Source organism: Drosophila yakuba, chromosome 2L (genome assembly GCF_016746365.2).
Source record: "Drosophila yakuba strain Tai18E2 chromosome 2L, Prin_Dyak_Tai18E2_2.1, whole genome shotgun sequence".
Lineage (NCBI taxonomy): Eukaryota > Metazoa > Arthropoda > Insecta > Diptera > Drosophilidae > Drosophila > Drosophila yakuba.
Window position 1 is genome coordinate 18,887,992 of NC_052527.2, and position 27,991 is coordinate 18,915,982.

Consider the following 27,991-nt stretch of genomic DNA (forward strand, 5'->3'; position numbering starts at 1 on the left):
TTTTAACAAATGGTTGTTTAATGGACTTTTAATGGAAACCCCAAATTATACAAAGATTATTAAGATTTTAATTTACAAATAAAAATAAAATGGGAACATTAAGATCTATTCAGGCGAGTATCCACTGTACTCATGTCTGTTACTAACTCGTATTGCTTTTTACCCACTGAAAAAATGAAGGACTTAATGTAAATGTGTTCATGAAAGCTCCCTTTTTCGCAGCTTTTCCTATTAGCAAGAGTGAGTTTGTCTGAGTGTAGTTGTGGGTGTGAGGTGTGTGTTTATGTGCAACAGTCGGCCTAATGCTACTTAATCATATATATAATATATAATTTGCCTTTCATTCTTTATAAGTTTTTGGTTTTGTATAATTAATTGTTTACCTTTTTCGGTTTCTGTTATTTTTAAGATTCAGAATTCCCTTATCGTTTATAGCTTCTGCTCATTTTATTTCATTTTAATATGGGACTTCTGTTTTATCGGTTTTCTTTAGTTTTTTTGTTTTGTTTTATATAAATGTAAATATCGTAACATAATATTTATGCATTATATATGCTAAATTTTAATTTAAATGTACTCATTTTACACCTTGTCGTGTTCGCGATCTTCTGTTGTTCTTTAAAAATGTAACCTTTCTAAAAACTTAGCATACAATTTTAACAATACATATATCATTTAAAGATACATTTATGTTCTTGTTGTCGACCGTTCAAACCAACTTAACTTCAATTTATATTATAGATTAACTTTGTTTATTATTTTCTTTATTATGCGTATTTTTTAACAAAGTTGTTGTTTTTGGGGATATTTTTGTTTTGAGTTTGAAAGCTGCTCCCTTGCTTTGTATAAATTAAAACTAGTTTTGTATTCTCTATATTGTATATATGGTTTGTATATATATAAAGTACTTTAGGTTTCTTCTTTTTGTTTTTTGTTTTGTAAGGCCAAAAATGTCGAACTTAAATATGTCCAAATCGATCGATTACATTAACATAGATTTTTTCAATTGAAATATTGATGTCCTCGTCCCAGTTCTATGTAAGCTAGTGTAAATATTTTTCGTTTGGATTCAGGAAAAGGATTTCAAGTGAAGTTGCAAAATCATGTTTTTCTTTTTTTGTGGAATTTGCAAAATGTAATTTATTTAATTTTTTTTAGTTTTCTTGTATACATTTTATTTATAACTTTCCTTGCTATAATTAATGTTAATTAATATTTATGCCTGCCTGCTGAAATTTTCTCTTGAATAATTTCAAAAAAGTTTTGATTAAGCTTTAAATTTAGTAAAAATGTGGGGCTTTGGGGCGTTGTGTATTAAGCAAGTGGGCGGGGCGGGAAGGGGGAAAGGTTTTTTTAAGACACACCAATTATCACCTACTATCCAATGTGTTTGTTGTCGTTTGTTTACTCTAAGTTTAACTAATTTATGTAATGTAAGCTGTGTGTGAATGCGTGTATGTGTGTATATGCGTGTGTGTAACGTCTTTGTATAGTCAGTCAGATATTTAATTGTATATTCTTTTAAAATGTATTAACCAAAAAAGTCGCCGTTTGTCTTTATATTCTTTTGAAGATTTGTTTTCTCGATTTGTGTATCAAACTCCTTCGAAATTATTGCCAGGATCTGCGGAGGGAGGGGCGGGGAGGGCGTGGCATGCTGTCGGGGTCGGTCCTTCAGTCTGTTTTGGTTTCCATTTTGTTTAAGTTTAAGTCTTAGAAACAATAAATGTTGTTAATTATGCGTAGGATTTCATATCAAAAATGTTTGTTTTTCGTTTTATTTCTCTTTATTTTTACTAAACCTTGGAACCGGATTGGGATTTGTCTATCATGTATATATATTGATATATATAGCCCTATATATACGTGTGTGTATGTACGTAATTATGTTATATTTAAGAAACTAATAAAAAGTTGTTTTTAAACAAAATATTGCATACTTTTATGTGCTTGCTTGAAATTTTCTGGTATTCTTTCGATTTCTCGCTCACTTTAACTGCTACTCATCGCTCATATCGTCCGTAAGCCTTTCCTTATTTAGCTTCCTAATCCTTAAACTTCCGTTTCCTTCTCTTCGTCTTATGTATAATGTAAAAACGTAACGGTAAATTGTAAATATATTGTAATTGCATTAATCAATATAATTATAAGAACACATTTTCCGAGATATTCGATTTTGTTGTTTACAAAAAATAATGTTGTTAGGCATATAACCGATACGACATAGTTATACATACATCTGCTGTATATATGATACACATACTTTAGTTACAACATAAGGCAAAGACAACCTAGGCGGGATCGGATTCGGGCTTTCTGGGGTTAACACTAACCGAATTGAATTATTGGGGTCTACGGGTTCTGGGCTGTGCGGTGTAGAGAATTTCGCTTGGTTTTAAGTACTTAGTCGATTTGATCTGCTCGGGCCTGGATATGAAAGTTTAGAAGTTACATATATATATATATATATATATGGGTGTGTACTATATGTGTAGTATAACCTCGAAAATCAGTTTGATGCCCCTTGCTCGAAATGCAATCGGTTTCGGTTTCGGTTCTCTACGAAGCAAAAGTCTTAACTGAGTTAACAATATTTTTGAAATATTTTCCCTTCCCTTTGCGTCATCCGCTCTGTCATATATAATATATATATGTATATAGATAGAGTTCTTTTTAAGTGAGTCCTTGGCGAGGATCACATCCTTGGTTGTATGCTAGCTTAAATCATGATAAAGTTCTTGTATCTGCTGCATGCGCAGCGCATTGTTTACTCAAATAATTATTGTTGCCACATCCTGCGGCCCTCAGTCGTCGAGCAGCGCTGGCTGCTGCCCGGCAGGGGGCGCCACCGGCGGCAAGACACATCCGGTGGCAGCCGCATCCTCGGCAACGTCGTCCGCGGTCGTCTCCAGGAACGGCTGCTGCTCTTGTTATGTCAGGTCCTGCTGCGAATCTATCGAGAACAGTTCCTTGTACAGCGCCGGGAAAACGACGTTCGGGTGCTGCAGCTTGAACTTGCTCAGCGATTCCATGTGCAAGATGGAGATATCGCTGAAAAATTGAAACATTAGGAGTGCTCTGTGAAAATCATAGTCTCCCCAATCAACCAACCGGAAATTGGGTATATTGTTCAGCAGTGTGTCCAGCACAGTGACATCGCCCTTGAGCGGCGCATGATTCGTTTCCAGCTCCTGCCGGATCGCATTCATGCTCAGATTGAAAAGCCTCTGTATTTCCGTATTACCACGCACTCCATTGCGTTCTAAGGGAAAGATTTGTCATATATTTAGGATTGTGCATATTTAAGATGTAAGTGAATCCCACCTGGCCAGAGCAGAACTAAGCTCTGATACAGCGCCAGTTCGGTTTCAGTCAGTTTGAGTTCGGCTATCGACTTGGCCGTTTGGAAGATTCGCGACACCAGACGCATCTCCTCCGAGTCGGATGTGTAGAACGCCTCCTGGGGCAACATCACATCGCCGTAGAGAACCGCGTTCTGTGAGAGATCTAGCAGTCTGGACATGCGAACAATCGCCAGCTCAAAGGAGCCCGTCTTTAGCAGTAATATCTAGGCAAAAACAGGTAGGACAGTCAATCAAGTTATTAGTTCTCAAGGTTTGTTCGCATAGTAAACTCACCTGATCGTCTTGACTCAGGCGCATGAATCCCGGTATTAGCTTAGCAAATTCGATTATGTTCTGTATCATTTGTGTAAGCTTTTCGGCGCAGTCCAGCCAGAGTTCCTCTTGGCCCAGATTCTTGTAGTAGAGAATGCGCGACACATCCTGCTCAGCATATTCAGAATATTCAATTATCAAAGGTATACTTTCGGGCTTTGCCGATAAACACTCACCGGCTGCTTTCGGAACATGTCGTGCACAGCTTCCAGTTTGGTATTTGTGTTGGCATGCGCCTCCGCCAGCGTCTTGATCAGCACATCGTTGATATCGCCATCCGCTGAAGAGATGCGGAATTAATGCAGGGATTAATGGATTTTCAAAAAGAAGGTTGAAGAAGAGAAGGTTTTTACTATTACATTATTCCAAACTGACTAGTTACATATGTTTATGTTTAAAGTCTGGGTACATTACTACTAGAGAACAATTGATGAGCATTTACTATGAATTAATCTATTATTCTTTGCTTAAAATCCCCTCAGAAGCACCGCCCAACTCACCGTGACTAATAAATTCGGGATCGATTATTGTACTGCGCGGCTCGTAGGTGGTGCTGTCCACGTAGTCCGCCGAGATGTCGTACTGCATGGTCTGCTGGGGCGTCACGGAGGCCGAGTATCCGTAGGGACTGCCGTAGCCCACCTCGTTGTTGGAGTAGCCGCCGCTGTAGCTGAGTGACAAGAAGGGCATTACGGGTCGGGAGCGGTGATGGCAGACGGGGAAGATAAGAGCAGACGAGAGGAGGGAGATAAAGAGCGAGGTCAAACAGTGGGTCGGGAGTCGGGGGGATCGCAGACGGATCAATATGGGGGGTCATTCTTGGTTCGGTCATACTGCACCTATTGTAATTGTTGTGATGCAGCTGGTCGCTGCTCGAGGGCGTCTGGGTGTCGTACACGGAGCTGTCCGGTGCTGCGTCGCTTTGGGCCCGCATCTGGGCCCGATGGAAGCGCACCTCGTCCTCGACCTTCTCGCGCTGCTTCTTGGACATCCTGCCGAACTTTACAGCTGCAAGGGGGTGTGGTCAAATGGGCGGGATTAACACATTAATGCAGTGCGCGAATTGATCGCTATCACCCAGAGAAAAGTGCGAAAACTAAACTGAGGCTACTGCCTCGTGATCTGGTCTACTTTTTCTCAACATAATACTCGAATCAATTATCATCAAATTACTGTGAACAGAATGTCAGAAGTACCATTTCTTATTTTTGTTACTAAAAAGTGTTATTAAAAAGTATAAAATGTTCTTAGATGTGAATTGAATTCCCTAGCTCTTTACTCTGGGTGCCATATCCATCACTTTCTACAGACCATCACGGCTCATTCCCAGTTTTAGGCACTTTTGCAGTCTACAATATTGACATCGGTTGCGATTAACACGGTCCACCACACATTGCTTGTTGCGCGGACACTGGTAGTTGACCACGGAGCTCTGCGATCTTCGGAAGAATCCCTTGCAGCCCTCGCAGGTGATGACTCCGTAATGCACGCCGGATGACTTGTCGCCGCAGACTTTGCATGGAATTATCTCAATTTGAGCTGTAAGGATAAGGCGGGAAGAGGAGTTTTAGAACAATATGTTAAATAATTTAATTAAGTCTCATAGAGTACTATAAACTACCAATAGTTCTCGACTTCTTATGCTTCTTATGCTTATATGGAAGAAAACTTGCAATCGTAGTAAAGAAGTTTTGCCAGTGTCCCCTTTAAGTTGGGGCCCGAGCAATTTCCGATAGTGAACGCCCCGCAATTACAATCAATGGATTTCCCGCTGCCAGCTTATCCATTGTCGGAGTTCAGACAAAGCCACTTCGACCCCAGAGAACTATTGCGCAATACGGTTGTGTGCTATCCGAGCGGCACAATGCAGGCGGTAGCGGTACCTTAAGCCACTTGTCTGCGCAGACAATGCAGAATGCCCCGAGTGCGGAAGGGAGGGGGATGCATTCGCAGAGGGAGAGGGAGACAGCGCGACAGCTGTTCGGATTTCCCTTGCAGTCCGCAATCCTTTTAGAGATGATGCAACTTCCTGATCAACAGCAGTGCACCATCGCATCGCTGAGAACTGGTTCACGGGGAGAATTAAGATTTGCAGCGGTTTACACTGGCCTGCATTAGAAAACACACTTTTAGATTCCAACTTAAGTTGATTTATTGAACAATGATAATTTTATCTGCCAAATATCATCAATAGAAAGGTAGAACTTGTGCGCTCCACCAGAGACTGATTTAAAGTAACCGCACCTTGCAGTGCAGTGTTGGAGCGAAAAGCCAGTGCGGGAGAGCGAGAGAGTAGATGTGCAAGGGAGAGAGCGCAAGCGGGCAGATTGGTCTCGTCTGGCGGCGGTATTGTGTAATCTAGGCGCTTTGCCTTGCGTACTTGTATTTGTATTTACCCACGAGGATGAAAGATGCGCGCTGAATTGAACGCACACAAACACAAAAGCCGCTGCCGCAGCAGCAGCATCCGCAGAGGCAGCGACATCGACGTCGTCGTCGGCAGAGAGCAGGGAGAACAACCAAAACACAACCGAAAGCAATACCAACACAAACACAAGCGCAGCTTGAAAAATGTGCCAAGCGCTGCTGCTTTGCTTGCCTTTTTGTTTTTCTTTTTGTTGTATCGGATCGGAGAAATGTGTGACAGATGATGAGTGAGTGAGTAACCCAACTGGCGCTGTGTGAGTGAGTGACTGAATGTTTTTCAAGTGTCAATGAACCTTTCCCGCACGGCAGTATCTCACACCAACACACACAGCATTCTTAACGAGCGAAGAAAAAGAAAATAAAAACAAAATCGAAAAGAAAGTTCTCTGCCGCGCACTCTCTTTGCTTTCTCTTAAGCCCAGCCAAGAGCCGCTCTCTTTCGTTGCAACTGAGCGCGCAGACAGATATTTAAATTTAATTATGCTAGAATGTGTGTCGTCATCGGTGAACAAGATTTTAAAGAGGGTTTTATAGGGGTTTTTAAGCCGACTTAAGCCGCCTTAAACTTTTTCGTTCTCAGGCATTACGAAATACCCGAAATACTTGCACGGAAAATGCAGTATTTGTAAGGCCTTTCCCCCGAAAACGTACACATAAATCGTTATCTGAAGTACCGGAATGTGCGTGTTTATGGGTCTTCAGACAGATAAGTCGGGGGTAACTGCAATAAAGAGCGAAGCGAAGAGAGGGGCACTTTTACCGTTATGACAAGTAAAAGCTCAAAAACTTACAGGCTATTTCAACTCATTTGTATGCAGTTCAGGAAATCGATATGTCAAGCGACAGCATATGCATTTGTATTTCGTAAAGGCTGAGCTACATTCAAAAATACTTTGAATTGTATGTTTGAATGCTGATCCCTAACATAAGCTATTTAATCACTACAAATCATTTTTGGCATTTATTTGGTATAGTTTCCTTATTCCTAGTTTTGTCGTTTAATAAAAGTGTAATTTATGAAGAAATAAATGAGTTAAATAGATTTTTCTGGCTTTTACGCACTTAAATTATTATTTTCCACCTGAACAATTTAAAATCAACCCGTTTTCAGAACCCTAAGTGACAGAAATGTGCTTACACGGTAACAAAAAGGTAACTTTGGGTAATTAAATTTGAAACTACGCATATTTTCTCCCCGTATTTGGGTTACCAAATAACAGGCGCAAATATTTACTTAATACGCGGCGCGGAAAAGTCATGAAATGTGTGTCATAAAGTGTCATGAAATACATTTAATTGTCTTATTTGCCATTTTTGCTTGTGTACTTTGACGGCGAGAAAACAAAATTTATGACATACTTTTCTCGAAAGGAAGGCAAATATTGGGTGAAATTGTTTACTTATCAGAGGTAAAAGTCGGGAATTAAAAGCTGAATTTAGTCTAAGTAAACATCAATAATAAGTGCCCAAGAGTTTCGATACGTTTTTAATTAACTGCGACTGTTTTGGCAGTTGCTCACGAATGCCTCTGCTCAATGAAAACGCATCCATTCAATTATTAGGTAATTCCACAACATCACTTACACGCACCGTTGTCTGCTGAAAAACCAGTATTAGCTGATCAACTAAAGAAAACTGCATCTCGTGGTTGACCAACCAACAAGTTTGCTCCGCCTATATTCAACCCTAAGGAAAATTAATTGCCGTCGAAAAGCGGTTTAATAAAATAAATTCTGAATGGGCAGAGACATGCGGAAAACCGCCCAAATATTTTGCATATGCAATTTATTTGCACTGCCCCGCGGACTCGCTTTCCTTTTGCACTGCTTTTGCTGGGTGCAGCAATAACCAGAAGTCAAAATTAATATGTTCTTCTTTATTGGAAATGCATACCCGCAAAAAATGCAGTTCGCCAAGAAGCAGCAGCAAAAAGTGAGTAAAAAGTGTGAAAAGCATTCGCACATGCATGTGTGCACACTGGCACACGAAAATTAATATGCAACGACATGTGCTAACGAAAAAATACCCACACACATGCATATATATATGTATGTAAAACTGGGAGATCGTGGAGCGGGGAGCTGGCCGCAGGGGGAAACAGGGGCCGCTGCATATGAAAAGCAGTTTTTGGCACTGCGGCGAACGGCAAAGTCAAATAAAATAACAATAACAGCGCCAGAAACTATGGCAATGATATAAAAAATAACTCACACATAATACCTCACGAACAGTGTGACCAAATGCTGCGGATACCCTGGAAATGTATAACGGAAATGTACACACCTGCTTATATTATTCAATCTAAGTAAAGCTTCTTAGAGATAAGAAGCTTGTGTATAGGGCCACGCGCCGATAAGTAGGCAATGCCAGGTTTTTATTCTCATTTAGCTGAGTTGGCAAAGTAACACACAAAAGGGAATAAATGAGTTAGTTAGTTGCATTAGTTTCAAACTAAATTAATGTGCATACGAATGGAAAAAGTGATAAATTGAATGAGGTATGAAACTAACAATCATACGATTATGGATTTTAAAGATGGAATCATGTATTTTTTATTTTGCAGTTCTGCAGCTAGTACTTGCTTTCAGTCCACAGTGTATCTATAGATTATTATTGTATATTTAATGCCTTGCATACTATCAACCACTGTGCTGAGGCAAAAAGTGAAGCAAAGTCAACTTTGAGTTGCCCATGTGGCAGCGCAGTCGCCTTTGCTGCGCCTGCGATTGCTGCTGCAGCCGTTGTTGTTGCTGCTGCTGCGACTATTGCACAAGTTGCTCGTTCGACGAAACAGAAACACCGACAACGACAACGATGACGATGACGGCAGCGGCAGTGGCGTCGACGGAGGCACGAGCTCGCAGCGTCGGCAGTTCGCAATTCGCAAATCGCATTCGCAGTGGCAAAAAGCAGCTTCGTAAGTGGGTCAGCGAGCTGTGGGGTCAATGCACCAGCCGAGTGCCTTGTGGCCGAAAGAGAGCTCCGAAGAGCGCGGGCGCTCTCTTCGCTGCCTGATTCACTCTGCGGCCGTTGTGCTTCATTCTTTTGCCGCCAAGCAAATGCTAATAGAAAACGGGTTTTCAGCTTTCACAAAAAGTAAAAAAGTTCAAAACAAGAGGGGCCAGTTGGGGCTTGAAGGGGAGCCTTTTAGCCGGCTGTGCGAAATCCCGTTAGAGAAGAAAGAGCATTAGCATCAGCATTAGCATGCTGGCTACGTAATTTGTCGCTTTCTTTTCGGCCAGCTCATTGTTTCCATTTTCCCCTCGCATATCGGCGAAGCGTATTAGAATGCCGTTAGAGTTTCGTAAGGGCCAAAATTCATTCATCCCGAATCATAGATAATACGAGGCGGCTATAAGCTTCTTGGCTAACGGTGCCGTATGATTCGGTTCTTTTTTTGGGCACTCGCCGATGATGAAGACGGTTGGCTTGGCATTTTTGTAATGTTTACATTTCGCACTCGCTCTCACTCTCTCTCTCGCTCCCTCTCGTTTCCCTATTGCCCTCCCGCTCGCACTGCCGACGTACGTGACGCGCTCGTTCTTTTGTTGCCAACAAAAGAATTTCTCATATACAAATTTTTGACTGGGTCCACAAGTTTATTGACCCACGGAGCCAAAAAAGAGGAGGCTGAAACAGCGGCAGCGCAAGAATTTGCCATTTTTGTCGATTTAATGAAACGCTTAGCATTTTCACCAAGTGATGTAATTTCTCCTCGTAATCCGATCGCTTTCTATGCGAGATTTACACAATGTATCGATGTATGTATATGCATACACCTCAGTTAGTCAGGTCGTCGCACACATGACGTATGCGCAATTAATTATATTGTTTCCCAAACATCACGTATACGTCGCTTCACGTGATGATGATGCCAGGCGAGAACCTTTTGAAAATATTTCGAGTGAGAGCGGGTGAAATTTACAAGTTTTCTTAGAAATGATTCACAGCGCTGTGGAAAATTTGCTGTAAGTCGTCGATTTAGATTTATAGCCAATTATTTGTTCAGTTCGACAGAGCAAACGTACTTGCCTAGTATAATACAAATTCTTTTATTTTAAAGCTTATTAAGAAAAGCATGCCTTTTGTTTAGTCATATGTATTAGATATATATGTATCTATGCATTTCCTAATGTATCAATTTTATTCATGCTTACTAGTGAAGTGCCATTCTCCAAAGTTTACAATCCATATACAGATATTACTTATATGCCGCACAGAATGTAAACAAGTCTTTAAATCATACTGATTGCGGAGGAAAACAGCATTAAGCGCTAAAATCTCTCGGAAAATTCTCTGAACAATTCCCTTAGCCAGGAGTTTGTATGGGTAAATGCATATTTATGTGTTTGACATCGGCGTCCCGGCCCCGAAAAAAACACCCAAGCCGCGTCACAGCATAAAAAGTAGGCCTACGGCAATATTTATGCATGCTTCGAATGCACCAGGTATGGGTTAGCATAAATGAACGGGGAAAATGGAAAAATGGAAAAACTCGTAGAAAATACCTTGAAAACCTCAAAAGCCTCACACAAGCTGTTAATTTGACTTCTTTGGTCTCCGATTGTTTTTCCCTCAGTTTTGCGCAACAAATGCACTTAAGTAGCCAATTATTTATGGTATTTAAGTGTTTTGACTAAAGCATCAACCAAACAGAACTCGACGTCAATATTTGCCGCTTGCAGCTTGCAATTTGGCCAAAACAAGAATTTTCAAGTTGAGCTAGACCAAGACAGACTCAAAAATCTCACACAAACGTGCACAAAAAATGCAATCGGTGTGGGAAAAAAAGCGTTCTTGAAGAAAATCCATTCATAGTGGTCGTTGGGTTGATGGAAACCAGGCAAACTCGTTTTTCCACCATTAATTAAAATTTATTTTTCCGTCCTTTTTTTTCGGCTGAAATGTCTGCAAAATGCAAAATTAACAACAACTATGAAAACCAACAACGATTGCATTTGCTACTGAAAAAGCAGATGGAAAACCCGCACGAGAGAGCGAGACGGCCGGGTGAGGGAGAGAGAGGGCAAATGTGCTCTATCCGCCCTGTTGGCTGTACTGCCGCTGGCGTCATGCAAATTGTAATCAACAAACAACAAAATTTTCTGTAGAGTTGAAAACTATACTGCAGGCACAGTGAGCACTCGCCTTGAGATCGGAAATATATAATTAAAAGTGTTCAGCTGTTGCTACCAGCAGATACTAAGTGTTTGAAGCGCAGTACCCGATCTACAAAATCACTAGACGTTTATGAAATGGACCTGTAAAATAACGAACGTAAAGTCTATTTTTATTTCAAGCACTTTTAGAATAAGGCGTAACACTGTTTTTTGTATATAAAATGTAGCCCATTTATATAACTATAATATATAACGCTGTAGTTTTAGATTTAGATACAATTTAAAGGATATACAAGACATTACATGTAAATAGATTTGTGCAATTAATTTTGAATAGTTGATAGCGTTTCGCGGATATTGTGAGTTCAAAAAGTGTATTAACAAATAAAATGTTTCATTAATGTTCACCCACTGTTCACTTCGGTTGGACGAGCCACATTCATTTTGTTTTTCCACTTTTCGCTGCCAACTTCACTGCCCGCCGCACCCCCACCCCTCCTCTTTGGGCCCCCTGGCCCCCAGAACCCCCCATCCACCGCCCCACCATGCAACTGTTCGCGCCGCGTCGCACTAATATCCGTCCTTGGCTCGTCTGTTCAACTTTGTCCCAGTTTTTCGCATTTTGTTGGCGCGCTTTGCCTCCACAAACGTTGGCGTTGCATTCTGTCTAAGTGTGAGTGTGCATTCGGCAGTGTGTTTGCCTGTGTGTGTCTGCTTGTGTTTGTGTGCACATGTGCTTGAGGCTGCCATGCGATTGTGTGCGTTTCGTGAGTATATATTTGTCTATTCATTTGGCGACGCGACTCAAATGCAATGTCTGTGAATCTGTTTGTGTCTGCATTGTGGGGCACATGTAATCTTTTATTTGCTGCCTATATATATACGTACACACACACACACACACACAAACACGCGCAGAAGTAATCACGAATGTATACTCCTAGATATATACCTCGCATATATTCGTGACAAACTCACGCACAAAACGTTAAACTATGCGAAGAGTTGCATAGATAAGATACGCAGCTGTGGGGGAATGAGGGAGCGGCGGAAGAGGTGGGGAAGGGGACGGGGGGCTCCTGGTGGCTGTTGCATTGGGTTAGATGGGGAACGGGCGAGGACCAGCGGGAGGGGCCCACTCATGCATCGCATTTGATGTCTGCTTTATAATTACTAGAATAATATCATTTAATTTATTTTTTCGCCGCTGCCTAACATAATGGAAGCGTTTGTCATTTCGGTTATTACAGTTTTTGGAAAGCGTACTTTATTGAACGGATGTCCATTATATGTACATACATACATGCATCGTGATGTATAGTGCATATTTACGCACTCGAGAGACAGCAATTAACCCAATAATGTTGGACGTTAAAATAAAAGCGGGGCTGTTTGGAAACACAGACCTGATGCCAAATTGTTTACGAATCCATACTAAATACAATGTGTAAATTTAATAATGAAATCTATGCTTAATTTATAACTATAGTGAATTTTATGAACCACTGAGTGATTTTTCAACTTTTAAACTTATATATTGCTATGAGCATTCCTGAAAACCGCTTTAAGTACAGAACTTTCTAGTTTTCATGCGCGCCGAAGTGTATTACTCTATTTTGATTTCTTGTCTATGGCTTTGGTATATAGCATTTAAGTTGCGGTGGCCTTATGACACACATTCAGTGGTTAAGCTTATCTCGCGTATATGTAAAAAGTTTATTTTTGCCTTACTTATACGTAAGGCGATCTACTACAATAGTTTGAGCAAAAAGACAAAGAGTTAGCGACTGTTCCATATTTGTCGTTGATCATAGTCCGAAAATAAACACCTAACAATCAGTCGTAAAAGATAAAATAAATCGAAGCCGTACTTTAAGCGTGTTGCTATATCAATATACCATATCTTCTAGAAAATGAATTGATAGTTCCCAGACATTTCGATGGGTTGGGCTATGGGCTGTATGTTCCTTGTCACAATCTGGACGATTATGTTTGACAGAGGTCGTTGAACCTGGTGCCGAATTGCTCATCTTTCTGCTGGCTTTTGGCCACAGTCTTGTAAGTTTCCATAAATTATCAGAATGAACAAATATGTGGTTTCTGCATTTTATAGTTTTCTAGGACACAGGCGAATGAACTTTCGGGAACCATAATAACACCAGGGAAAAAGAACACATTACTATATTTGCTTCCAGCAGACATACCAAAATATTTCAAAATATTTGCATGCTCCACATACGGAATCTACATGGATATATGGGGGTGGGAATTGATGGGGAATTCCATGCCAAATTTAGTTTTTTTTTAGATAGTGCCATGCCTGGAAATGCTTAAAGAATTCTGTGTGCCTAAGTACGGCCATATTCATTACAAACATCTGTCAAATAATGGGAATTTTCGCAGGAATTTGTGTGCCCAAGAGTTCCTGTCCCCTCCATATCATACAAAAATGTCAGGAGTAAGTACAAACCCAGTTTGATATTCTACAGCATTAATATCATTGCGTACACGCATTGATATAACCTTTTGGAGAGACAAACTGTAGTTCTTATTAACCTGCGTACGACGAGTTTTAATTTTGGTCCATTCCTTATTATTGGGTAAAACAAGTGTTCAATTTTATTTTATTTGTTATTATAAAAAATAAAACAATAATGCTATGTTTTTTTTATTTTCAATAAATATTCCCAAACTGTTTCAGTTTTTATCTTGCTCGAACTATATTGCATTGGTTTCATGTATCTATCATTTAGATACATTTGTACACATTCTTTAGCACCTATTATGATCGATGTTAATTAGGAGCGATCATTATACATATATATTAACCTAAGCTAATACAGCCCAAGCTTTGTAAGTTTCGCATGAATTCTCCTAAATAACTTCAAGTTCTTCAAATAACCTCTCATAAAATGATCATGGGTCTAGTAAATGCTTTTTATAGGCTTTATCCCCTATTCCCAATCGAAAAAGGTAATGGTCGTGCAAAAAAGGAAGTCAAAAGTTCGGCGACTTTTCTACGACGAGCAATTAATGCGGCATTTACATGAGCGATAGAAGCCGTAATCGTGGAAATTCACGCAATAATTGTCAAACAAAGAATTTCCCTCCTTCTTTCGCTTTTTCCCTCTTCCTCTCCCTCTTATTCGCTTTTATGGCTCCAAAACTTTGACTGCACAAATAATAATTTCTGTTGGCTTGAAAAGAGAAATAGAAATGGGGGAGAAGTGGAAAAAGCCGTAGAAAGTATTGCCCATTGAATGTTGTTGTTTCTTTTATTTAGTTTCTTTTCTTTTCATGTTGTAATGCGCGTGGTGGGGGCAGCGCTGCCGGTTTCTCTGTCGACGTCGACCGCGACGCACGCTCCCGCATACAGTAAACGAACGCTCCGCTCTCACGCACTCTCTTCCGCTCTCCCACTCTCCCACTCCCCCATTTGCTCTATCGGAAAGTGCGTGTGTGTGCGTGCGTGCGAGTTGAATGACCGCCGAAAATAATTTTTTCCTCGATTTTAGACTTTTACTATGTTGACGCTGGCGATGATGATTGTGGATGTAGCTATGCACGCATGTGTGTGCTTTGGCGCTTCGCGCACAGACACACAGAAGCGAACTACTCATGCACAGGGGCGTGTGCAGCAGGGCTAGGGGGGGGGGGGGGGGTTAGAGATATCTAAACTGGGCTTTTTGGGTGCAAGTCGCTTTGTATGACAGCAGTGCAAATTTGCACTTTTCCGAATTTTCACTTTTTAGAATAAACAACCCTTGAAGAAAACTACAGAAAAGTGTGCAAAGCTTCACAGTGGTTCTAAGCAGAAAGCTAGAAACCCCTTTCTACGCCCCTGGCCGCACGCACACTTTCTCAGTCAGTCAGAAATTTTGTAGCTCCATAGTTTTGGGTCTTTCGTTTGTTTCGAGTGTTAAACGGGCGTTCGCATTATCTCGCAGGGGCGGTGGGGGAAAGGGGCGGGGCGGCCGGTTCGGGCTTGGGCCTGCATGGGTCGCTTTTTTCCACACATTTCTTTTTGTTTTATTTCGAAGGCATGTGTGTGTGTGAGCGGACTACACAATCAGCTAAAGCAACAGCAGCATTTCACTTTAACAAAACTTTTCGGTCTGGCTTTTTTAAATATTTTTTATTGTTGCCACTGCGCCGTCTCGCTTCCTCTGCAGCCAAGGGCCCATCTTGTCAACTCTTTCGCTTTTTAAATTTCGTTTTTGGCCGCTTTCTGTTTACGCCGCTAAATTTCTTTCTTTCACTTTGCCTACGTTTCTATCTGTTTCACCAACGGAAAGGCGAAGAAACACCAGCGAAACGCAGTAGCAGTGGCCAAAAAGTGAAAATTTCAATAATAAAATAAGAGTTGATTTTGCGGAAGTCGTAAAGGCAAATTGCATGCCAAAAGTAACAGTGACCAGCGCCAGAAAAAGCCACCCCTTTCCACGCCCCTGCAGCTGCCTTAATTACTTACACGCAACTCGGAAATCCCGGGGATAGATTGCTGCCCGCGATTAAGATTTATGTTAGAAATAATATCCTCCATGTTCCCGACTCAGGCCCTAATTGCATTCGCAGCTGACCTGCAAAGGGGTCAAAGCACCCCAATTAAATTCGAATTAAATCAGCTCCGCCTTCTGAGCCTTAAGTCCTGCGAAGTATATATATTAGATGAGACAACTCCTTCAATGCAAACTTTTCGCTTTCTTTACCATTTCAACATTATCTTGGAAATCCCAAAATACATACGAAGTTAGCCTTCCTTTAAAATTTGTATGTGAATGGTATATCGATGTAACTCCTAAATCATTTAAACACTTTGACAGATAAAAATTCCTACTGAATAAACATCAATTTTTAAGTAACTGAACTCGGGAATTATTACTTAAGTAGTGCTGAATTGACTTAAGTAGCTGATTAAAGATCTTGATTCGTTTTGGAGAAAGCTTTGATCCTAAACATGTTTTAATTCATTCACTATTTAAAACCATAGTTTCCCTTTCCGCCGAATAAAAATAGCCACAACCGAGACAATTGTACAGAGCAAAAAATACAAATCTGTTCAATAAGTGTAAAGTGCAATCAAATAAGCTAATTAACTTATACATAAACACATAACGCACACTCGCAAACGTGCAATTCATACATCTTCGCTCACATAGTATTATATTTATATGGCTTGTCGCAACTTGGTTGGTATTACAATATGTTTTTACGACTGACGCGCGAATTTTAATTCGCAAGTTTCTTTTCCATTTTATTTTATTATGATCCCCTTCTGTACGCTTTTTATGACACATGTGTTACATACACAATTTGTATCTTTTTATCTGAGGCAGCAGCGAAGAAAGGGCTTGCAGCCGTCTCTTTCCTGTTCTGCGATTGCCTTTCGATTGAATTAGTTGAATTGTCAATGCAAAAAAGCAGCAATCCAGTCGCACAAACAAACTCAAACACACGCAAGTGGGTTTCGTAATATTTTGGCTGTTTGGCTGTCTTTCTTCATTTACGAATTTCATGGATTTCCCTTAAATAATTTTTGTTGCTGTTGGCCAAGAAACCCGAGTGACTTTCACTCCAACAAAAACGCAAAATTAACGAAACAAAAAAAAAACAGCCACTCATTTCGGGACCAACTGACTGACTGACTGACTGACTCCGCTCTGCCACATAAAACCAGCAACTTAACTGGATTTCATTAAGTTAATACTTTATTTTTCTGCTTTGCGCAATTCCCTTGTTGAAATTTGCGGGATGAAAGTTCACACTTGTCGCTTACTTAACTAGATGTCTTGAAATATATGCAAAATGGTCTGCAACCCTTTGAAGGACTCGAGTTTATGTATTTTTGCAGATTATTGATTTTTTATAGGGATTGGAGGGGTTGATAGTGTAGAATCATATTTCGATAGCTACAATCTAATAATATACGGTTTTGTTTGGTACCTAGTACCAAAGTTCTTAGTTCTTAAAACCATTTTCTTTTAATATCAGGTCCTGTTTCATTTTCGTAGCTTTCTTGGTTCGCCGCATACAACTAAACTAAGGCTTGAAATAATAACGATGGTTTACCTTTAATGGAACCGCTGGAGTTGTTTTGTCCCGCCGGCGATTGGACGTTGCTTTGACCGAGGTTGTTTGCGTGTGCTTCCAGTTTCGAAGTGACGCTGCTCCACATGTCAAACATACGTTGCGTATACATAATTATTAGTGGGAAATGCGAAGCTTTGGTGACGTTTCAAACGTTTGCCGGTGCTGTTGCTGATGTTATTGCTGTTTCTGTCGTTGTTGCTGTTGCTGTTGCCGCTGCAGTTGATTGGTGAAATAGTTGTAGTTGGAGCTGTAGCTGTAGTTATGTACACTTGGTATCAGTTGATGCAACCGCTGATGTACACGGGCACTCACACCGATGGCCATACGCGGCGTATGCGCAATCTGGCTGCTCTTTGCAGTCGAACGAACTCGGTTTTCGCTTAGATCTTAGTTTGGTTTCTTGTTTTGTAAATGTGTAAAACGTTGTATACAGTACTTAATATATAGATATATATATATATATACTTCATGCAGCTGCCCTTCGGTTCCAATTGTATTAGCCAATTGTCTTATTGCACTTGGTCTTTACTTATGTTTTGTGGCTTGTGTTTTAGCTAGTCCGCAGATGCTTTCGTGAATGAATTTTCAGCGTTTTTCGCATTCAGTGTGAATCAAGAACTATCACAGTGTGTGGGTGTTTGTGAGACGGGGGCGGGGGGCGGTGTGAGGGGGCTTGCCAATCGATATATATGTATATATATTTGTTTTGTATATTGCTATATATCTATATGTATGTATATAATGATCTAACGTTGTCAGGCCTGTAGGTACTAAATTGTTGATGTTGTTTGGATCTGATGTTATATGTGGTTGCTGCCGCTTATTTATTGGGTTTCCTTATTAATTCGTTTATCAAACTATTTGTTAATAAGACACTTGTTCGCGTATGTATTAAACTTTTTTAGTTATTTAACGTTATCGTTTATTTAAAGCAATTTTCTATGATTTGATAATATCTACGAATCGAACGTCCAACTTTAGCCCTTTTGCAGTAAGTGCAGATTGTTGCTGTTGCTGCTGCTATTGTTATTGCTATTGAAGTTTTTGTTTTTGGTTGCTTTGGGCAGTTGTTGTTGCTGCTGCTTTATCACTTTCACTGCGTTGTTGTTGTTGTTGTTGCTGCTGCTGCTGCTACGGTTGCTGTGATTTTTATTATGTTGATTGTTGGTGTTGTTGTTGCCGCTGCCGTTGTTGGTTTCCTTGTTGTTGTTGCTGCTATGCTCATTGTTTTGTCGATTTCTCTGTTTTGCTTGATTCCAAATCAAAATTTCCAAAAATACGAAAATTTCACGACAATTAATTCCGGAAGACATTTAGGCGCAATCTGTTTCTCATCGATTCGAACTGTCGCTGCCGTGGAAACGTTCATCGGTTTGTTTTCAGTGTATGTTTTATTCAAACCCCCAGCCTGAACACTTTAATGTACAAAATGGTTTGGCCAGTTATGTAAATACTTTTGCTACGCACTGTCAGCCATGGCCAAATCATGGCATTTAGCATATTGCTCGGGAATGATGTCTGCAAGATGGGAAATCGATAAACAAATTGCCAAGATCGTCGATATTCCGATAACGAAGATCGTTCGATAATTGCCCAAGTGTGTGTGTGTGTCGATATAGACTTTTTTTAAAATAATTTATTTTTTAAACTTAATTTCGATTATGTTCAAAAAGGAAAGCACAAAATGCATCAGACATTTCATCTTCCATATTTTCCCTTGTCGCAACATAAAGTGAAATTTCGAAGTTCCGGCATGTCTATACAATAAAGTTAACTGTTTGCCATTTATAGGAGTGGATTCCCAATTTAGTAAAACTGACAGCTTTCAAAGTTCTATTATGTAAAGGAACGTGGGGTGTTTCATGCCCCTTGGAACCGATGTGTTATATATAAATAGTTAAAATCCTGCAGTAAATCCTTTTACCCGTACCAAAACAAAAATCAAATGAACTGATATAATGTCTCATACAATGCGGTGTCCATTGGTAATCGATGTTTTCCCCTGTGCAGGCATCGCAATTCAGGAACTGTGCCGAACCCCGTGCTCTCCCTTTTTTCGGTTGGCAACTCCCTTCGGCGGCTGATGTCTGTATGGACATGAGCATGGAAAATCGATAGAGAAATGGGACTTAAGGGTGCCCAGACAGACGATGGGTGCTGCGGGGAAAGAGGGGGTCTCTAATGGGGAAAAACTGTGAAATGCAGCGCATAAATCTCGTCGCCAAGCATAGTGGGTGTGTTAGTGCGGGTAAACATAGAAAAAAGTTCTATGACCCAAAGCTCAAACACACGCACACCCACACACACAGGGAAACAGAGGAAAAGCGAGCGACAAACGAGCCGGCAAACCCAATGAATATAAAAACATTTTTACTTTTCTCTCACTCTTTTTTGAGGAGGGGGGGCCTTTGGGGGAGTGTAATCACTTTGCTGGTGGTTTGGGGGTGGCTTTGGGTGGCCATGCGGAAGCCTGTGGCAGACATATAAAATACGTCACCAAAGCGACAGCAACAACGCTGAAATTGTGCCAGCTCAGAAGCAGAGAGACGGGGCGCGAAGGGAGAGAAGGACAAAGAGAGAGAGAGAGGGAAATTTACATATAGACAAAACTCAAAGAAAACGCTGAAAAGAAAATGAAAATGAATAGCCGCACAGTGGAAATGAAAAATTCTCTCGCAGCGACAACGAACTTACTAACGGTACTAAAGCTAACGAGCCGGTCAAACCGATGATGAAGCAGCGCGAAAGAGAAAGAAGGTGAGAGCGGAGAGATTTGTCGGTGGGGGAGGGGGGTAGAAGCCGAAGGCGGTTACAGTTACAACAGCAACAGAGCGACAGCAAAGCAGACGACAAAGTTTACAAGGCAGCGCTGCCGGCGTCGCAGTCGCAGCACTGCTTGTACTGTTGCTGTTTTGTTGTTGCTGCTGCCGTCGCAGTACGTTGACGCCGACGAAAAAGACCAATGACCTATGGGTGGGCCATGCCGCTGCCCCCACTTTTCCGCCTGGGACTTCTGCTTAGGCTGTTTTCCGCCTCTACACGGCAAGAATATCAGTCTTAATCAGCAAATTGGTAATCCCGTTACTTGTCATCACCCTGTAGAGAATGTATCTTTAAGATACGCATTTCTTTGAGTTATTGATAATAAAAGAATAATATTGAAAAGCTCGTGTAGTCATTTAGTTCTAACAGATGTCTTACATTTTGAATCTTAACTACTATACGACATTGTACGTTTGTTTTGTACCCAATCGACTGAAAATTTTGTCTTAATGGCTTGATATTGAAACCAACAAAAGGGGTAATATCAATTTCACGCAAAACAAAACTTTTGAAAAGGCACTCTAACTCAGAACGAAGCCAGCGGAACTACTTTTCTCTGCGTGTAACAGAAGTTGTTGTTGTTGCTGGGGTGGCACACTTATGGTGCGACACATGCAGTAAGCGTGTGTGTGTGTGCTTAGCAATGTTGTTCCACTAACGGTAATGCAAACAGTCGACTAAACAGGCAGGAGGAGCAGCAGAACCGGGGGAACAGGAGGCGCAGAGTGGGTGGTGCTGACGACGACCGACTTTGCTCTGCTGTGAACTCGCCTGAACTGGAAAGTCGGTGCAAGTACTCGTACTGCCGCCTCTAAACTGCTTCTAACGACAACAATAACAATTGTTGATAATCATAAGTTGCCACAATGGACACAGACAGACAACTGCAGCGGCAACAAAGGGCCACAAGCTATGGAGAAGAAAAGGGCATATCATCTCGGCTTTGTGCCCGGAGATTCGGGCTCCAAAGATCTCCGCGGAGGATGCAGCTAAACGGCAAAGACAATGGACCCAAAAGAATTGCCCGGCTAACAGATACTCGGAGCGGAGCCCTATGAAAAATTGCGAAAGCCTTTTAGCTGACAGTTGGCCAAAGTTGCTCCAGAATGGGGTTGTTAATTGGGGGATACTTATATGGGATGCCAAGTAAGCTGAGTAATCGATTCTAGGACTAGGAAACCATAACTCAGGAATTTGAACTTTTTAAAGCACTAAACATTAATTTTATCGTCTTGAAACATCTTGTTGTTTTAAGGAAAGTTTAAGTATTAAAAAATAGTATTATCCAAATCTAAAACTTTATCTTTTCAGCATTTTGGTTTTGATAGTATCGAAACATAAAAAAACATTGATCTGTAGACTTTGAGCCAGTTACATTTGGAAACAATATTGTACTAGAAATGAAATGTGAAATCTACTAGACCAGTCCGTAGCTCCGCCAGTTGAAAAAAAAATATAGAACCATTCAATTAAATTTCATCGCCTTGCATTTACTTATTGCAGTTTTAGACACGTGTACTTAATAAACCTCCAAGTGCTAACAAATACAAATGTATAGAAGCGAACGAGCCTAAACGATGCCATAAATTTCTTTTCCCAATCATCAAATCCCCGATCGTGTGATATATCCGAAAACTGGTGGTTAGCCATCCAATTAGAGGCAAATAGATTATTCCAATAAATTATCCAATTTGTGGGCGGCGATGGCGGCTTTCGCCGTGTTGCGATGAGGGATTTCCTCGATGGATTTTTGAATTTTTCGTTTTGGTTAACAATATTTATATATCCTTGCGGCACACACACACTCTTTCGGCACGTTGCGCTTACACATACACAGAGATTGGCTTTGTTTTTGTTGCACAATGTCGTGGTAGAGGCTGTGGGGGATCCTCCCGGGATTTTCGGGAGTATTACGTCACTGGCACTTCCGTTTCCGTTTTTTACTCGCGGAGAGAGGGCGCGCAATTGCAGTTGCAGTTGTAGGCACGATGTGGAATTTGAATGCACACGATATTGATTGATTGACTGGTACTGTATATAGCGATATATGTATGTAGGCGTATTCTATAATTTTGTTGTGATCTGAAACCGAACAAACTTCATCTGCCGCCGCATGTTGCAAGGCCGTAATTTATCATATTTTACTATTATTTTTTCAATACACTGGCACACACTCGCTCTTCGTAGTTTTGCCTTTTGAGTAATTTTATGCTTTTTGGGGGCTTTTTTCCCGGCAGAGTGGGGGTGGTGAGGCGTTTTGGGGGATTTGGGGGGCAAAACGCATAGGCACACGCACACACACACGCACGGCGCACACACACGAGCGATGGGAAATGAAAACGGTACAGAGTATAAACAACAACAACAAATAATTAATAATAAAGATACAACGCGCCACGCATCGTAACCCGCCGCCGCGAAACGCTCAATACGAGGTGTAGCTGAAGAGTGCCGCAAAATGTTATCGACTGTTCGTTGTCGTCGTGCCGCGGCAGCGACGCTGGCGGCGCAGCAGCAGCGCCGCAATGCGGCAGCAGAGCTCGTGCTCCCCAAATGAAAAGAGAAGGAGACAGCGAAAGAGCGCGAGAGAGAGAAGTGGGTATATGTGTCTCTGTGCCGATGACTTCTTCAGTTCGCTGCCCCAAGCCGCCTCCCCGCTGCCGCCATCACACCCACTTTTGCCTCGTCCGCTTTGTGCCGTTCATTCGCTATGGCAACCGCTCGGCGAAGAAAAGAGTCACAATCAGCTGTTATCTCTGCTCTCTCTTTTTACAACAGGGGTGCTTAAGAGAGGGAGCTTTTGGCGCTTCCTTCGATTAGCAGGTCAATTGCTTTTTAGGCCAAAATGTGTGCACTGCAGTTGCGAGCAACTTAATTGCACTTCTTACTTGTAGTTTCCAATCCTTTTTCTGGGCGGAAGTGGCAACAGACCATAATTTATACCGCTTAAGTCCTGCCAACCAGCTTTTAATAATTAAAAGGGCTTTGGGACTCTTAAATTGGTCTGATACAATTATTTTATTAACTATGATTAAGTAGGTTTATTAAATTACGTATTAAATTATTAAATTCATGATCATTAAGAACTGTGTAGAAATATGTGGAGATATTATAATAGATCAGATCATTTCTGGCAATGTTTTCTTTGAATAAGTTGCGCCATAAGGTAGGCAAGAGCTTTTGCACTAGCGCAGTGATTTGAGGGTATCTTATGGTCGAATGCTTTACCCTTATTTTAATATTTCAGGGCTAGATTGCTAACAGAGAAAATTTCCTAGTTTTGTTACCTGCTATGTTGACAGTCAAATTATAATTTAGAATTTGTTAACGGCGTAGGTAAGATATATATAATTATTATATCAAGTACGTATTGTTGCAGTTTGCAGTAATGCATACATTTACTTGGAATAGTGTATCCACAATAGGGTTCCTTTACTCAAATGTTAATCTTTTTACTCTGCGAATCTGCATTATAACTGCTTAAGAAATGACCAGTTTTACATATAATAAAAGGTGAATTTTATAAAATGATAGATGTTTATATGTTAGAGCGCTTTCAATTAAGTTTTGCATGCAGGATCTCAGTTCTTAGACAATGAAGCCACAATAAACTGGGTTAAGTCCCAGAGTGATGCATTTTTTATGGATATAAATTTAATATATTAATTTTATAAATATTCAAACCATTACGTCTGGCACAAACAAATTTAGAAATCAAAAAAATCACCGAACAGTCAAGGTGAACTGCACACGGAGTTTGCTGGCCAATTAAAAATGTTAAAATTAGTTTAAGTCATTTGGCAAGTTGCTTTCGAAGTTTGCTAAAATGAAAAGCCAACCAAAATAACAAAATAAAAAAGTAAACTTCCATGTGAATGTTGAAAACGAAAAAAAATACAAACTTCGCTCAGTTATAAATTAATATTTCGTTTACGATAATTTATGTATTTTCGTTGACGTCCAATACTAAAACCATTAGCTTTGCATCTCGCAGATACAAAGATACATGTGTGCGCCGCATAATTGGAATTTCGCATAGACGAGAAAGAGATGAGCTGGTTACGAAATCGTCGGGCAATATCGATGAAGTTTGGCAAAATCGAAAATATGATAATGAAACTTCGGCACGCTCGATTGGAGACCAAATCCCATGCGGAGCTGACCTGGCTAATAGCCACGGATCCAGGTCCAGACGACCAGGTCGGCCAATAAGCGGAAGATTCATGCATGAAATGCAAAGCGTTGTCCAACCAAATTATAATGAACCTGGCTCCGATTCATATGGGAAATTACAACAACACACACTCCCAATGTGCCCCATCGCAAAAGTGATAGTGCGAATATACATATCTATATCTCGTAATCCGCCGATTGCAACATCTCCGTCGACGGCGACAACGCGCCAAACTGCCAAAGTCCATCGACCACGTTCAGGGTCGCCTCATCTGCAAAAAGGTTCGGATGAAGAAAACCTTTATGTTTTAGCTTTGCATTTTTATTTTTTTGCCAACTACCATTATGTGGGCTAATCATTGTCAAATCCGCTTGTGTTAGAGCCCCCTAACTGGTTTTAAAAACCATTTGAATCATTTGAAAAACTTCACATGATGGGTACTTTACCAATCGATAATTTTTAAATTCCCTTGAAATTTATAATAGTTTGTATATTTCGGATATTCGTTATTTTAATATGTATAATTTATACTTTGTGGTACAAAATTTGTGTGAAGTACAAAGTTGTAATATTTCAGTTTTCTTTAGACTTACTATTAATTTAGTTATTTTTTCATATTTGCCTAATGTCTACTATTGGTAACAACATATGCCCTATCTATGTTAATTTTATGCTTGTATTATTTAAGATCTGGTATATGAATCATCAAGATTTTAAGAACAATTAAAAGTACAAGCGAACATATTGAAATCATGTAGAATTTTAAGCTGAACAAGTTGTGTTTCCAAGGCATTACAAAACCCTGTTTCACCTCTAGCCAAATAAAACTACAAGAGAACGTTCATCAGATTTGGTGATCTGTCAGCTTCTGGTATTGGGAGAGCAGTTAATCTGAGAAACAAATCGATTGATCTGTTCCTTGAACGCCACGCCTGTTCTAGTAGGTACAGCAATTAGGTAACGATTCATCGCCTCGATCATCAATCATGGGACCAGAAAACCCGACGTTTTGGCCACCGCCCCAGCCCGCTAATGAGCCATGCTAGTGGATACGTAGGCCCCCAGCGCCAAGATATCAACAGAAACTATAAAATATAGATCAATCTTGACCAAAACTGTAGGGCTTCTGCATGAGAAGTCGTGTCAGTGGCTGACACTCATTTGTAGTCATCAAGTGAACCGAGTCGAGGGAGCAGACTAAACTCGCAGGCCCGAGGCGCTGCCAAATCAATTTTTCAGCTTAGCCGCCCCGCGCCCAAAGCCCGTCCGCTGCTTGGTTGCTTACACTGGAAAAAACCGTTCTTTATGAAGAAATCACATGTCCTTAAAGTAAAACATAAAGGCCTTTGTGTTGCAGAAAGGTAAATCTTAAGATATTTACAAGAAGAATTCTTCTATCTTAACTTAAAATATAATTTTTAACATTTATAATCAATTATAATCAGTGATTATATTACTGTTTTTTATTTTCCTTATACCTTTATATAGATCCACAAGCTTGAAAGTAGGATTGCTATTTCCCGACTGACTCCCACCTCAGCCCTTTTTTCCAGTGTAAAAACGTTCATTCTGTTCTAGCCAGCTTGAGTTTCGCTCTCAGTCCGTTTGAGCCTCCATTGAGGTAACTGTATAGTTTGTAGTTGACGTTTTTACCGCTAAGGTTCGTGCTACGGTAAAAAATGAGGGGCCGAGCAGAAGAACGGTGGTGGTGTTGCTGCTGTGCCGCAACAGCAGTAAAGCGAATATGCCGAGGCAGGGGGAATCGCAAAAACAGCTAACAGAACCTAATGATAAAGAACGCCATCTAGACTTGGCCAAAAGCTAGTCAGCCTAGCAGCGGCTTATTTAGTATGTCAAAACATGTTTTTGTTGCTGCTTGTATCTGCTAGTATATGCTTGTATCTGCGTGTGTGTTGGAGATGGTGATGGTGTTGGTGTTGGTGTTGCCGCTGTTTGTTGACTATGGAAAGTGGGCCACATGCCCGTAGCTGTTGGTGTTGCTACTTTACTGCGGCTGCTGCTGCTGCTTCTGCTGCTGCAGCCACACAAAGGTGAATAGCCAATAAATCGAGGCTTGTAAATTGAAATTCTTTTTAGCATGGGGTGTGTACACCGTACACTATACACAGTACACCTGTTGTTGCAGTTGCTGGTGTTGCTGGTGCTGCCGCTGCTGCTGTCGCTGTCGCTGATGTGTTGCTGATGTGTCAGCCTGTTAATTGCCGCTGCCTGGGATGCTTGCGCAATAGGCGAGCGTTCATTTGCATAGCTCGGATTCTGGCGGGGAAGGGGGTGGGGGCTTTGGGGGATATGGGGGATATGGGTACGATTATCCGAACCAGCGCTGATCGTTGGTGGTCGCTCTGAGCGAGTGCTCACTGTGGTTAGCCGGCGGTTGTTCGCCTGCACTTGCAACAAGTGGAATTCTCGCCAAGTTTTCTGGGGCGCGAACTCATCATTCGCGGAATCCTTGACTTAAGGTCTTTCAAATATTTGCGACAATCACCCACGACGGCTTATTGAAACTCTTTAAAGTTTGTGCCATAAAAAATCGCAAATAACGGGCAAGAGTTTGGCAAAGCACGGCCTCTGCATATGCATTTGGATATATTACCAGAAAATCCCTAAATTGACTAAGCAATTGTTAAGAGTTGCACTGAAACTTACCTGTCATGGCTCCATTGCTGCTACTGCTGCTGTGTTCTCGGCTGTTGTCTCTGGCCGATGTTGCACTTGCTGTTGTTGCTGATGTCGCGGATGTTGCAGATGCTGCAGATGTTGCTGATGTTGCCGTTGATGTGGCAGCGGGCTTCTGAGCCGTGAGCGGCAGCATTGGCGGAGGAGTTCGGTCCTTAGTGCGCTTTAGTGTGCCCTCCTGACTGGCGTTGCTGGCCATGTTCTTGCACACAGAACTGATATTGCTGATGCTGCTGAAGCTGCTGAGACTGCTGAAGCTGCTGGAACGCGCCAATGCCGGTGGATCCGATAGGAATTTCACCTGATGCTGCTGCTGCTGCTGTTGTTGTGGCCGCGACTGTGCTGGCCTGGTGGTGGCCAATCTCTTGGGCGCCGGAGGCTCTGGCTCAGTCTCATCCTCGGGCTCACCCTCCGCCTCGAGCTCAGTCTCGAGATCGTTCTCCAAGTCCGGCTGCACGGTGGCTATGATGGTGCCATCCTCGTTGGCCTGCTCGAAGCAGACGTCCAGCAAGGTGGCACCGCCACCCGCCTGTAGGCCGGCAATATCCTTGAGATCTATCCAGCTGGCTCCCAGCTTATCCGCGTCACTGAGGGGCAAGCTCAGCACCCTCGTGTCGCCCTCGTCCACGATGTGGAAGGATTGCGTGGGCTCGATCTTGACGATGATGGGCTGATTGGCCAGGATTTGAGCGGGTGGCGCACTGCCCAGCAAACTGGCCATATTCTCCTCCTCCTCGTCGGCGGCCTCCAGTTCACTGAGTTGCTGCTCGATCTGCAGGTAAGTGCTACTGCTGGAGTTGGCTGCCACTCCCGACTGCTGCTTCAGCACGTCCAGCTTGAGCACCGTGCACTTGTCGGTCTGCTGATACTGGTGCTGCTGTTGGGGGCGTGGCAGCAGGGTTAGGGCGGGAGCTCCCGATGTGCCAGAACCTTCCGCAATAAAGGCCAGGGGGGGAGAGGTGCCCGTGGACTTGGTGGACACA

At 41.6% G+C, this 27,991-nt stretch overlaps 2 protein-coding genes across 5 annotated transcripts; both read right to left on the minus strand.

Moving 5' to 3' along the window:
• Nucleotides 1-27,963, minus strand: LOC6528880 (probable nuclear hormone receptor HR3). Of its 3 annotated transcripts, none has more exons than XM_015198738.3 (9): nt 26,979-27,963; nt 4,989-5,216; nt 4,517-4,685; nt 4,178-4,341; nt 3,854-3,957; nt 3,639-3,785; nt 3,325-3,568; nt 3,112-3,262; nt 1-3,051 (listed from the first exon to the last, which is right to left on the minus strand). In XM_015198738.3, exons 1-9 carry the CDS (start codon nt 27,727-27,729, stop codon nt 2,931-2,933), a joined length of 2,079 nt encoding a protein of 692 aa, XP_015054224.1. In that variant the 5' UTR covers nt 27,730-27,963; the 3' UTR covers nt 1-2,930. The 3 variants fall into 3 exon arrangements, with proteins under 3 accessions (XP_015054224.1, XP_039227334.1, XP_039227335.1); XM_039371400.1 differs by having other exon boundaries at nt 4,178-4,347; XM_039371401.2 differs by lacking the exon at nt 26,979-27,963 and adding an exon at nt 17,294-17,583 and having other exon boundaries at nt 4,178-4,347.
• On the minus strand, nt 17,715-26,968 carry LOC122319513 (putative uncharacterized protein DDB_G0283779). Of its 2 annotated transcripts, none has more exons than XM_043206867.1 (2): nt 21,971-26,968; nt 17,715-18,832 (listed from the first exon to the last, which is right to left on the minus strand). In XM_043206867.1, exon 2 carries the CDS (start codon nt 18,625-18,627, stop codon nt 18,292-18,294), a length of 336 nt encoding a protein of 111 aa, XP_043062802.1. In that variant the 5' UTR covers nt 18,628-18,832; nt 21,971-26,968; the 3' UTR covers nt 17,715-18,291. The 2 variants fall into 2 exon arrangements, with proteins under 2 accessions (XP_043062802.1, XP_043062803.1); XM_043206868.1 differs by having other exon boundaries at nt 21,965-26,968.
• Nucleotides 27,964-27,991: the final 28 nt, after the last annotated feature.

Coding starts and splice junctions, on each gene's coding strand:
- LOC122319513 (XM_043206867.1), bottom strand. CDS start 18,627: ATGTCTTCCGGAATTAATTGTCGTGAAATTTTCGTATTTTTGGAAATT.
- LOC6528880 (XM_039371400.1), bottom strand. CDS start 27,729: ATGGCCAGTTTGCTGGGCAGTGCGCCACCCGCTCAAATCCTGGCCAAT. Junction 5,217..26,978: donor CAGCAATGGAGCCATGACAG/GTAAGTTTCAGT, acceptor TTATCCTTACAG/CTCAAATTGAGATAATTCCA. Junction 4,686..4,988: donor ACTGGGAATGAGCCGTGATG/GTCTGTAGAAAG, acceptor ACCCCCTTGCAG/CTGTAAAGTTCGGCAGGATG.